General features: G+C 45.8%; 1 protein-coding gene across 1 annotated transcript; it reads right to left on the bottom strand.

The window, feature by feature from the left end:
• Positions 1–315: 315 nt before the first annotated feature.
• LOC311143090 (transmembrane protease serine 2-like) lies at positions 316–11,620 on the bottom strand (the record flags this gene model as incomplete). Its single annotated transcript, XM_084178896.1, has 9 exons — positions 316–598; positions 785–937; positions 1,647–1,789; positions 1,942–2,037; positions 4,409–4,581; positions 4,914–5,082; positions 10,609–10,823; positions 11,210–11,321; positions 11,524–11,620. 9 exons carry the CDS (start codon positions 11,618–11,620, stop codon positions 590–592), a joined length of 1,167 nt encoding a protein of 388 aa, XP_084035022.1. The 3' UTR covers positions 316–589.
• Positions 11,621–13,144: the final 1,524 nt, after the last annotated feature.

Genomic DNA, 13,144 nt, shown 5'->3' with positions numbered 1-13,144 from the left:
AACATTTGTGGGCATAACTGAAAAAGCGTGTGCGAGCAAGGAGGCCTAAAAACCTGACTCAGTTACACCAGCTCTGTCAGGAGGAATGGGCCAAAATTCACCCAACTTATTGAGGGAATCTTGTGGAAGGCTACCCGAAACTTGAACTATTGAATGTGCAAGTGTACATGTATCGGTGTCTGACTCACTCCCCCCAAAAAAACTCTGTTTTTTTTTAAATAAAACTTTATTTTTTGTCAATTAAAACTTAATATTATCTTACCCAGGCTCATACAAATTAGAAAAGGCTGTGATGACGTAAAACAAAAAAGGTATGACCAAAACATGGATTTATATGTGTGCAAGTATGCACAGTGTACAGGACTCCCTTTCAATAAGACAATTCCTGCATACTTTCCCTCAACATGATAAAAATATCTTAATTTAAAAAAATCAAATGGATATTCCCTTAAAACTTAAATACTTAAATATTATGAGTCAACAGGCACCAAAAAGATCTGAAAGCAGTGTACATGTAATGTATTCAAAAGCCACATTTCAGACAGGTGAATTTGATAAGCAACAGGGTGCATCTTCATTGGCATCTCCATCAATTTTTCTGCAAGGAAATTCAAAATGGATAAAACATGTCTTAAAGTAATAATCTTCAATTTATTGGACATACTGCACTGATTGGTGACTCCATGATTTATATATATTTTTAAATAATTTGTATATTCCCCTGCCCTGTCTTATCTTACAATAAATCACTTTCTGTTATCATTGTCCTACTGTTAGTACCTACCTGCATTTGTTCATATATCCAGGGGAGGAAGTGGGTGACATTGCCGTAGATTCCTGGTTTGTTCCTCAGGGCACAACCTATACCCCAGCTAGTGTCCCCTACCAGCCACCATACAGAACCCTTCTTGGCCACCATTGGTCCTCCACTGTCCCCCTGCAAGACACAAAAGTGACCCACCCCCCCTAAGTTAGCATTACCTAATGGGACCATCACTTTAATACAGTGCATTCGGAAAGTATTCAGACCCCTTCACTTTTTCCACATTTTGTTACATTACAGCCTTATTCTAAAATGGATTAAATCATTTTTGTAGTCTAGTCAGGATCGAGGTAAAGATGAACGGAGCAGTACAGAGAGATCCTTGATGAAAATCTGCTCCAGAGCGCTCAGGACCTCAGACAGGGGCAAAGGTTCAGCTTCCAAGACGACAACGACCCTAAGCACACAGCCAAGACAACGCAGAAGTGGCTTCGGGACAAGTCTCTGAATGTCCTTGAGTGGCCCAGCCAGGTATTGTTTGTAGATTGATGAGGGGAAAAACAATTTAATCGATTTTATAATAAGGCTGTAACGTAACAAAATGTGGAAAAAGTGAAGGGGTTTGAATACTTTCTGAATGCACTGTACCTTCAAGAGCATGAGTTTATTTCTTCACTATGCCACCATCCGCTCTATCATAACACAATCAGAAAACAACTAATCCAACAAAACATCGTCATAGTTGATCAAATAATAAAGAATACATGCAGCAAGTAAAAAGTAAAAAACCCTAAAACCACAAAGTCTTCCCATGAATAACCATTTAAGATTAGACAGCCTACAGTATGTGCTGCACGTGTGTGGTTCTATGTGTGAATCTGACCTGACATGAGTCCACTCCTCCTGCCAGTGTCCCAGCACAGATCATAGATGCAGTGACAAGTCCATCATACACCAACGGTGCATTACATGTCTCTCTGCTGTACATGGTGATCTGGGCCTGACGCAGGTTATCTGACGACGACCCTGGAGTCGTCAATCATACGGCTTCATTACAACAAATGTATTCTCTTCTTTAAATCTTAAAAAGATCAATCACTTTTAGTCCTAAAACCTTTGGCTTGATGACTTGTGTTTAATAATGACAGTCATTGGTCCTGTAATAAGAGTTGTCTTACCACCACTTGTAATGGACCCCCATCCAGAGATCCAGGCTTCTCGCTGGGGAGTCAGATTCACACCGACATTGGGCAGACAGACTGGTCTGACCGTATCTGCAACATAACACTATAGTTGGCTCTCAGAAGGCGGTTATACCAGGCGGTGTCAGAGGAAGGCCCTAAAAATTGTCAAAGACTCCAGCCACCCAAGTCATAGACCATTCTCTCTGCTACTGCATGGCAAGTGGTACGTCTGGAACCAACAGGGACCCTGAACAGCTTCTACCCCCAAGCCATAAGACTGCTACATAGTTAGTTAAAGAGTTAACCAATAGCTACCCGGACTATCTGCATTGACCCTTTTTGAACTAACTCTTTTGACTCATCACATTCACTGCTGTTACTATTTATTATCTATCAAGTTGCCTAGTCACTTTATCCCTACCTACAGTATATGTACATACAGTGCCTTCGGAAAGTATTCAGACCCCTTGACTTTTTACACATTTTGTTACATTACAGCCTTATTCTAAAATTGTTTAAATTAAAATGTTTCCTCATCAATCTACACACAATACCCCATTTTAAATTTTGGCAGATTTATTAAAAATCAAAAACAGAAATACCTTATTTACAAAAGTATTCAGACCCTTTGCTTTGAGACTTGAAATTGAGCAGGTGCATCCTGTTTCCATTGATCATCCTTGAGATGTTTCTACAACTTGATTGGAGTACACCTGTGGTAAATTAAATTGATTGGACATGATTTGGAAAGTCACACACCTGTCTATATAAAGGTCCCACAGTTGACAGTGCATGTCAGAGCAAAAACCAAGCCATGAGGTCGAAGGAATTATCCGTAGAGCTCCGAGACAGGATTGTGTCGAGGCACAGATCTGGGGAAGGGTACCAAAACATTTATGCAGCATTGAAGGTCCCCAAGAACACAGTGGCCTCCATCATTCTTAAATGGAAGAAGTTTGAAAGCACGCAAACTCTTCCTAGAGCTGGCCGCCCGGACAAACTGAGCAATCGGGGGGAGGGGCCTTGATCAGGGAGGTGACCAAGAACCCGATGGCCACTCTGACAGAGCTCCAGAGTTCCTCTGTGGAGATGGGAGAACCTTCCAGAAGGACAACCATCTCCGTAGCACTCCACCCATCAGGCCTTTATGGTAGAGTGGCCAGACGGAAGCCACTAGTCAGTAAAAGGCACATGACAGCCCACTTGGAGTTTGCCAAAAGGCACCTAAAGGACTCTCAGACCATGAGAAACAAGATTCTCTGGTCTGATGAAACCAAGATTGAACTCTTTTGCCTGAATGCCAAGCGTCACGTCTGGAGGAAACCTGGCACCATCCCTACGATGAAGCATGGGGGTGGCAGCATCATGCTGTGGGGATGTCTTTCAGAGGCAGGGACTGGGAGACTAGTCAGGATCGAGGGAAAGATGAACGGAGAAAAGTATAGAGAGATCCTTGATGAAAACCTGCTCCAGAGAGCTCAGGACCTCAGACTGGGGTGAAGGTTCACCTTCTAACAGGACAACGACCCTAAGCACACAGCCAAGACAAGGCAGGAGTGGCTTCGGGACAAGTCCCTGAATGTCCTTGAGTTGCCCAGCCAGAGCCCTGAATTGAACCAGATCGAACATCTCTCGAGAGACCTGAAAATAGCTGTGCAGCAACGCTCCCCATGCAACCTGACAGAGCTTGAGAGGATCTGCAGAGAAGAATGGGAGAAACTCCCCAAATACAGGTGTGCCAAGCTTGTAGCGTCAAACCCAAGAAGACTCAATGCTGTAATCGCTGCCAAAGGTGCTTCAACAAAGTACTAAGTAAAGGGTCTGAATACTTATGTAAATGTTTGATTTTTTTTGTAAATTTACAAAAAGTTATAAAAACCTGTTTTTGTTTTGTAATTATGGGGTATTGATGAGGAAAATACAATTTAATCAATTTTAGAAGAAAGCTGTAACGTAACAAAATCTGATAAAAGTCAAGTGGTCTGAATACTTTCCGAAGGCGCTGTATCTACCTCAATTACCTCGTACCCCTGCACATCGACTCGGTACTGGTACCCCGTGTATATAGCCAAGTTATCATTGTGTATTTATTCCTCATGTTAATATTTTTCTATTATTTCTCTCTGCTTTGTTGGGAAGGGCCTTTAAGTAAGTGTTTCACTCTTAGTCTACACCTGCTGTTTACAAATACAATTTGATTTGATTTGAATATCAACTGTGAATCTGACTTAAGACTGGCTTGGAGTGTTGTATACGATTCTAATATGTTTTTCAAAACATGGACATATTTAAAAAGCAATGTTAACCGTGTTAGGATTCCTTCACAAAAATGAAAAGGTAGAATCCAACTTTACTATCCATTTGTGAGAATGCACATCATACTCTTCTTTTTCCAAACCCCAAAAGGGATTTTCTATTGGATCATGCTTTTTCAAATGTCTGAAATCGAACACGGACTTACCTGACATAGTGAGGGGTGTGCTGAGTTTCATAAGAGCGATGTCATTATCACTAGTCTGCTTGTCGTACTTTTCATGAGAGATGATGTGTCCCACTGAATTCCCAGTGGCAAAAGCCATCTGGGTCAAGGTCAGATAGCCAGCATACACCGTCCACTGACTGGGCCCTGATAGCCTACCATACACAATGAGAGAGGTAACAGACAACAGTATGTCCTGAGGTGATCTCTCCTGTTTTCATGGTTGTCGTGCTGCCACCACACAATCATGCTATAGTATAGTGTTGTTTTATTCACAAGGATGCTTTGAATAGTTTTATGGTTTTTCTTTTGTTTGTTTTGTATTATATTGTAACATTGAGGAGTACCATCCTCCTCAGCTTCATTGCAGAAGACTCCTCTGAGAGGAACAGATTATGTTTGATGATGTGAAACGTATGCTTTTAAAATTGAAATGGCTAATAAAACATGTTTTTATTCCCTTTAAATAAGTCACAGTTAAACTCACGTTTCTACGCAGTGGGCGGCAGTGAGGATCCACTCAGGGCTGATGATGGAGCCTCCACACAAGTGCTGGCCCCTGGCGTGCAGGCTGACCTGCCATGGCCAGGCCCCGCTCACTGCTATGTCCCCCCCTACGATTCGGCTCCAAGGGGCAGCTATACTGACACCACAGTCTGGAAGCAAGACAACAACCAACAGAGAAACATTACAGAATGCAATCCAACATACTCATTTTCGTAGACTAACTGTGTAGGACAAAGAGAGCTGCATGGCCAGTCTGGCGCAAGATGAACACAGCAGGGTTTACTTCTGTGGTGGATAAAGTGGCTAAGTATTATATAGCAACTATATAGCATCCCTATGTTTCCATGCCAACTCCAAAGTCCAGTGGAGGCTCCTCAGAGGAGGAAGGGGAAGACCATCCTCCTCAGTGAATTTCATTAATTGTTTAATTGTAAAACATTTAAAAATGTGTTCTTTTAGATAAAATTACCCTAAATATATTCACGTCACCAAATAACTGATTACAACACACTATTTTGCAAAGATGGTCTACAGTAGCCTCAACAGCACTCTGTAGGGTAGCACCACCTCCTCTGGGTACATTGACTTCAATACAAAACCTAGGAGGCTCATGGTTCTCACCCCCTTCCATAGATTTACACAGTAATTATGACAACAGCAGATGTCACAAAGTGCTATACAGAAACCCAGCCTAAAACCCAAAACAGCAAGCAATGCAGATGTAGAAGCATGGTGGCTAGGAAAAACTCCCTAGAAAGGCAGAAACCTAGGAAGAAACCTAGAGAGGAACCAGGCTCTGAGGGGTGGCCAGTCCCCTTCTGGCTGTGCCAGGTGGAGATTATAACAGTACATTGCCATTAAGGCCAGATTTTTCTCCAAGATGTTCAAACGTTCATAGATGATCAGCAGGGTCAAATAATAATCACAGTGGCTGTAGAGGTTGCAACAGGTCAGTACATCAGGAGTAAATGTCACTTGGCTTTTCATAGCTGGGCATTTAGAGGTTGAAATAGCAGGTGCGGTAGAGAGAGAGAGTTGAAAACAGCAGGTCTCGGACAAGGTAGCACGTCCGGTGAACAGGTCAGGGTTCCATAGCCGCTGGCAGAAGAGTGGAAACTGGAGCAGCAGCACGACCAGGTGGACTGGGGACAGCAAGGAGTCATCAGGCCAGGTAGTCCTAAGGCATGGTCCTAGGGCTCAGGTCCTCCGGGATGGGAGGGAGACGTGGCTGGCATGAAAGTGAACTGTGTTTCCGTGTGATCAGGGGTGTATTCATTCCGCCGATTCTGTTGAAAAACGTTTCTTAACCTCTTAAGGATCAGACCTTTTTTTTCAATTTTCACCTAAAATGACATACCAAAATCTAACTGCATGTAGCTCAGGACCTGAAGCAAGGATATGCATATTCTTCAAATCAAATCAAATCAATTTATATTAGTCACATGCGCCAAATACAACAGGTGTAGACCTTACAGTGGAATGCTTACTTACAAGCCCTTAACCAAAAATGCAGTTTTAAGAAAGAATACAAAAAAAAGAAATCACAAAAAAATATAACATAAAATAACACGAAAAATTAAATTTATAAATAATTAAAGAACAGCAGAAAAAATAACAATAGCGAGGCTATATACAGGGGGTACCAGTACCGAGTCAATGTGTGGGGGCACCGGTTAGTTGAGGTAATTGGGGAAATATGTACAGGTAGAGTTATTAAAAAGTGACTATGCATAGATAATAAACAGAGAGTAGCAGCAACGTAAAATAGGGATGGGGAGCAATGCAAATAGTCTGGGTAGCCTTTTGATTAGATGTTCAGGAGTCTTATTACTTGGGGGTAGAAGCTGTTTAGAAGCCTCTTGGACCTAGACTTGGCGCCCCGGTACCGCTTGCCATGCGGTAGCAGAGAGAACAGTCTATGACTAGGGTGGCTGGAGTCTTTGACAATTTTTAGGGCCTTCCTCTGACACAGCCTGGTATAGAGGTCCTGGATGGCAGGAAGCTTGGTCCCAGTGATGTACTGGGCCGTACGCACTACCCTCTGTAGTGCCTTGCGGTCGGAGGCTGAGCAGTTGCCATACCAGGCAGTGATGCAACCAGTCAGGATGCTCTTGATGGTGCAGCTGTAGAACCTTTTGAGGATCTGAGGAGCCATGCCAAATATTTTCAGTCTCCTTAGTGGGAATAGGTTTTGTCGTGCACTCTTCACGACTGTCTTGGTGTGCTTGGACCATGTTAGTTTGTTGGTGATGTGGACACCAAGGAACTTGAAGCTCTCAACCTGCTCCATTACAGCCCCGTCAATGAGAATGGGGGCGTGCTTGGTCCTCTTCTTTTTCCTGTAGTCCACAATCATTTCCTTTGTCTTGATCACGTTGAGGGAGAGGTTGTTGCCCTGGCACCACACGGCCAGGTCTCTGACCTCCTCCCTATAGGCTGTCTCGTCGTTGTCGGTGATCAGGCCTACCACTGTTGTGTCATCGGCAAACTTAATGATGGTGTTGGAGTCGTGCCTGGCCATGCAGTCAAGAGTGAACAGGGAGTACAGGAGGGGACTGAGCATGCACCCCTGAGGTGCCCCCGTGTTGAGGATCAGCGTGGCGGATGTGTTGTTACCTACCCTTACCACCTGGGGGCGGCCCGTCAGGAAGTCCAGGATCCAGTTGCAGAAGGAGGTGTTTAGTCCCAGGGTCCTTAGCTTAGTGATGAGCTTTGAGGGCACTATGGTGTTGAACGCTGAGCTGCAGTCAATGAATAGCATTCTCACATAGGTGTTCCTTTTGTCCAGGTGTGAAAGGGCAGTGTGGAGCGCAATAGAGATTGCATAATCTGTGGATCTGTTGAGGCGATATGCAAATTGGAGTGGGTCTAGGGTTTCTGGGATAATGGTGTTGATGTGAGCCATGACCAGCCTTTCAAAGCACTTCATGACTACAGACGTGAGTGCTACGGGTCGGTAGTCATTTAGGCAGGTTTCCTTAGTGTTCTTGGGCACAGGGACTATTGTGGTCTGCTTGAAACATGTTGGAATTACAGACTAGGTCAGGGAGAGGTTTAAAATGTCAGTGAAGACACTTGCCAGTTGGTCAGCGCATGCTTGGAGTACACGTCCTGGTAATCCATCTGGCCCTGTGGCCTTGTGAATGTTGACCTGTTTAAAGGTCTTACTCACGTTGGCTACGGAGAGCGTGATCACACAGTCATCTGGAACAGCTGATGCTCTCATGCATGTTTCAGTGTTACTTGACTTAAGGGCGGGCATAGAAGTAATTTAGCTCATCTGGTAGGCTCGTGTCATTGGGCAGCTCGTGGCTGTGCTTCCCTTTATAGTATGTAATAGTTTGCAAGCCCTGCCACATCCGACGAGCGTCGGAGCCGGTGTAGTATGATTAGATCTTAGTCCTGTATTGACGCTTTGCCTGTTTGATGGTTCGTCGGAGGGCATAGCGGGATTTCTTATAAGCTTCCGGGTCAGAGTCCCGCTCCTTGAAAGCGGCAGCTCTACCCTTTAGCTCAGTGCGGATGTTGCCTGTAATCCATAGTTTCTGGTTGGGGTATGTACGTACAGTCACTGTGGGGATGACGTCATCGATGCACTTATTGATGAAGCCAGTGACTGATGTGGTGTACTCCTCAATGCCATCGGAAGAATCCGGGAAACATATTCCAGTCTGTGCGAGCAAAACAGTCCTGTAGCTTAGCATCTGCTTCATCTGACCACTTTTTTATTGACCGAGTAAGTGGTGCTTCCTGTTTAGTTTTTGCTTGTATAAAGGAATCAGGAGGATGGAATTATGGTCAGATTTTCCAAATGGAGGGCGAGGGTGAGCTTTGTACGCATCTCTGTATGTGGAGTAAAGGTGGTCTAGAGTTTTTTTCCCTCTGGTTGCACATTTAACATGCTGGTAGGAATGAGGTAAAACGGATTTAAGTTTCCCTGCATTAAATTCCCCAGCCACTAGGAACGCCGCCTCTGGATGAGTGTTTTCCTGTTTGCTTATGGCCGTATACAGTTCATTGAGTGCGGTCTTAGTGCCAGCATCGGTTTGTGGTGGTAAATAGACAGCTACAAAGAATATAGATGAAAACTCTCTTGGTAAATAGTGTGGTCTACAGCTTATCATGAGATACTCTACCTCAGGCAAGCAAAACCTCAAGACTTCCTTAAATTGTGCACCAGCTGTTGTTTACAAATATACATAGACCGCCACCCCTTGTCTTACCAGAGGCTGCTGTTATATCCTGCCGATACAGTGTATAACCTGCCAGCTGTATGTTATTCATGTCATCGTTCAGCCATGACTCGGTGAAACATAAGATATTACAGTTTTTAATGTCCCGGTAGTAGGATATTCGTGCCTGTAGTTCGTCTACTTTATTATCAAGCGATTGTAAGTTGTCTGATAGTATCGATGGCAAAGGTAGATTAGCCACTCGTCGCCGGCTCCTTAACAAGCACCCCGATCTCCTTCCGCGAAATCTCCTTTTCTTTCTACTGCGAATGACGGGGATGAGGGCCCTGTCGGGTGTTGGGTGAAATTATTCATCCAGTTCAAGGTGAGTAATCGCTGTTCTGATGTCAAATCAAATTTGGTATGTCACATACACGTGTTTAGCAGATGTTATTGCGGGTGTAGCTTCTGCTTCTAGCTCCGACAGTGCAGTAATATCTAACAAGTAATATCTAACAATTTCACAACATATACCCAATACACACAAATCTAGTCAGGATGGAAGCCGGAAGACAAGCTAATGGAGGCGCCGAGGCAGGTGGAAAACGCCTTCCAGAACCTGGAGGCGAACGGAGGGCCCTGATCCGACACCACATCTTGGGGAAGGACATGGACCCGGAAAACGTGCTGCACCACCAACTTAGCCGTCTCCCGATCCGATGGGAGTTTGGGAAGGGGAATGAAGTGGGCAGCCTTCGAGAACCGGTCCACAACGACCAGGATGACTGTGTATCCATCAGAGGGGGGTAGGGCGGAAATGAAATCCAGCGAGATGTGGGACCAGCTGCGCTTGGGGATAGGCAGGGGTCGGAGCAGCCCTGCCGCGGGCTGACGTGAGCTCTTCGTGTGCGCGCACACCAGGCAAGCAGCCACAAAGGCGTGCGTATCCCCCTCAGCAGATGGCCACCAGAACCTCCTACGCAGGAACTTCAACGTCCTGGCGCCCCCCGGATGGCTGGTGAGGTCGGACGCGTGCACCCACTGAAGCAGTCGCGAGCGCGCAGCCTTGGGTACGTACATTCTCCCCGATGGACCTCCGCCCGGATGGGGTTCCCGCCATAGCACTGCTCTGACCAGCCTATCAATTCCCCACGAAATTGGGGCAGCAATCAGGGCGTTTGGGACAATGGGGTCGTCCCTCTCCACCAGGTCCACAGCGCATCAGGCTTGGTGTTCTTTGACCCCGGACGGTATGAGATGGTGAAGCGGAACCTGGTGAAGAACAACGCCCACCTGGCCTGGCGCGAGTTGAGCCTCTTAGCCCCCTGAATGTAGGCTAAGTTCTTGTGGTCAGTCCATATGACGAATGGATGGGCGGCCCCCTCTAGCCAATGCCTCCACTCCCCCAGGGTGAGCTTGACCGCTAGCAGCTCACGGTTCCCCACGTTGTAATTCCGCTCCGCCGGGGACAGCCAACGGGAAACGCGCAGGGGTGAGTCTTACCATCCGTGAGGAACCGCTGGGACAGGATTACTCCCACCGCAACGTCTGAAACATCCACCTCCACAATGAACGGCAGGGACAGATCAGGATGCCCGAGGACCGGAGCCGATGTAAAGCGCCGCTTAAGTGCATCAAATGCGTTCCCCGCTTCCGGGGTCCAGGCGAAGGAGCGTACGGTCGTCTGGGTGAGGGCTGTCAGGGGAGCGGCTAGGGAGCTAAAATTGCGAAAAAATAACCTATAAAAATTTGCAAACCCTAAAATCCGTTGTAGTTGCTTGAGGGATGAGGGCTGAGCCCAATCCAGTACCGCGCTGACCTTGGCTGGGTCCATCCGTAGATCCCCCTGGGTGACGATGAACCCCAGGAAGGAGACTGTCTCTGTGTGGAACACACACTTCTCCGCCTTGACGTAGAGTTGGTGACAGAGAAGGCGTTGGAGGACCTGCCGAACGTGGTGCTGGTGTTCACTCAAGTCCTTCGAAAATATTAGGATATCATCCAAATACACAAAGACGCTGTAGTCGAGGAGGTCCAGGAGCACGTCATTGACCAACACCTGGAACACTGCAGGCACGTTGGCTTGACCGAACTAAACACCTACCCCAGATCCCAATTCTCCCGGGGAACGCCTGCCAGGTCTGGGCCGGTGATGGAGTCTGTAGCCGCCGTCCTCCCGGTGGCAACCGGGCAGTAGGTGGTTCGGAGTGCGGGACCTGGAGAAGAGGTGAGGACTAGTAGGTGGTCTGGGACGGTAGTTTGGGCTGATGAGTGGTCGGTGGAGACCGGAACAGGACAGGGCTGGAGCCTCCCTCCAGGATGAGCCGCCCTGTGGACCAGTCTATCCGGGGTTTGTGGGCGACCAGCCAGAGGTGCCTGAGGATGAGGGGACACTCCGGAGAGTCCACAATGAAAAACTGGATATCCTCCCATAGCGCCCCCGCCACCCGGACACGCACGGGGACAGTGCCCGGGTGATGAGGCCCGACCCCACCGGCCGGCCGTCCAGGCCCATGACCGGAACCAGCTCAGAAAGGGAGAGTAACGGAACGCTCCACCATTGGGCCAGCCCCGCGTCCATCAGGTTTCCCACGGCCCCAGAATCCACCAGTGCATGTGCCCGACTTACAACAGTTCAAATACTGAGATGCAAAAAGTGTAATCATTACTTTACATGTAATGATTAGCCTACTAATCACTATTTAGTGATGTGTTACTGTATTTCTGACCTTTCGTACAGTACACATATTGTAATCCACACAATGCATGGCACTTTACCTTCCTTAAAAAAAAGCTTACTTCTGTAAAACATCCTCACAAGGGATTTTGTTGTGACAATACTAAAATGTAATTTTTATGCACATCTGCTTTTAGGGGTAGAATTTGCCTTATGATCACTTCTGTGAGATTGAAACACAGTATACGGTATTGTGGCTAACTCTGAGAAGGACGTATAAAATGTCTATGAAAACAGAAACATTTTATAACCATGTTTTAATTAAACCATGTTTTTCTGTCTGGACTCTTATTGTATGGCAATCTCCCCTAAAACCCTAGTGATCATCTTTGCCAGGTCATGTGGGAAGAATAACTATACAACCATCCAAAACACCTGAAGACACAATGACCAACCTTTAAAGATAAACAGCACTGCAAAAATATTTAACTGGGCAGTAGCCTACTGTATTTTGTGTGCTTTTGTAGATTTTGTAGGTTGAATAGCCAGAATCTTCCACCCACACACCTGCTCCAATTCACTTACATTATCATATATTATTGTAAGTGGCCAGGGAAGAAGAATGGTTTTCCAAAATCTAAATCACAGGCATACATGTTTAGTATATTACAAACTCTACAAGTAAGTTCATTACATTACATTGTACATTCATTGCATTTATTGCATCGACTCCATAGTAACCTCCCCAAAAAATAGAAGAGACCACTAAGCTTCTGACCACACTTGTCTAGGACCAGAAGTAGCCAGTCACCTATTCACCTCCATGGCCATAGCTGAACTGTGAGACAAAGTATTGGTATTCAACTACCTACCTGCCAACCAGGGGCGCCATACACCCCAACAATCTGAGGGGGCACAAAGTACGTAAGGATGGCTGGGGGGTTGGAGAATTTTTCATTTATCAAACACCTGAACCAACTTTTTCCTGCAATCTAGAGCCATAATCATTATGCTTAATTCTATGTCAAAAATATGTATATTTTTCTGCGTATCGAAGCATACCTCTTGAGCGGTCTGTATCCTCCTGACTGGTGGTTCTCATTTTAAAGAAACTAAATATGCTTCTCTGCTAAAATCTGGGTAACATTTTGTAATTGCTTGCTTTTCTAAAGTCTACCAACCTTGCCAGCAGGCATGCCAGCTAAAACAGTTAGACAAGCTAGCTACTCTAACATGATTGATAGCCAGAAATGGCTTCTTGGTAGCTAGTTGAGGTTGGGAACTTATCTGGGCTAGCTAAAGCAAACTTCATGAAATTGCTATGGGGCTAGCAGTATTACAGAAAAAAAAAAGGAAAACAAA

This window comes from Coregonus lavaretus (assembly GCF_964263955.1).
Source record: "Coregonus lavaretus genome assembly, chromosome: 15".
Classification (NCBI taxonomy): Eukaryota; Metazoa; Chordata; class Actinopteri; order Salmoniformes; family Salmonidae; genus Coregonus; species Coregonus lavaretus.
This window is presented reverse-complemented; position numbering and strand designations above follow the sequence as displayed.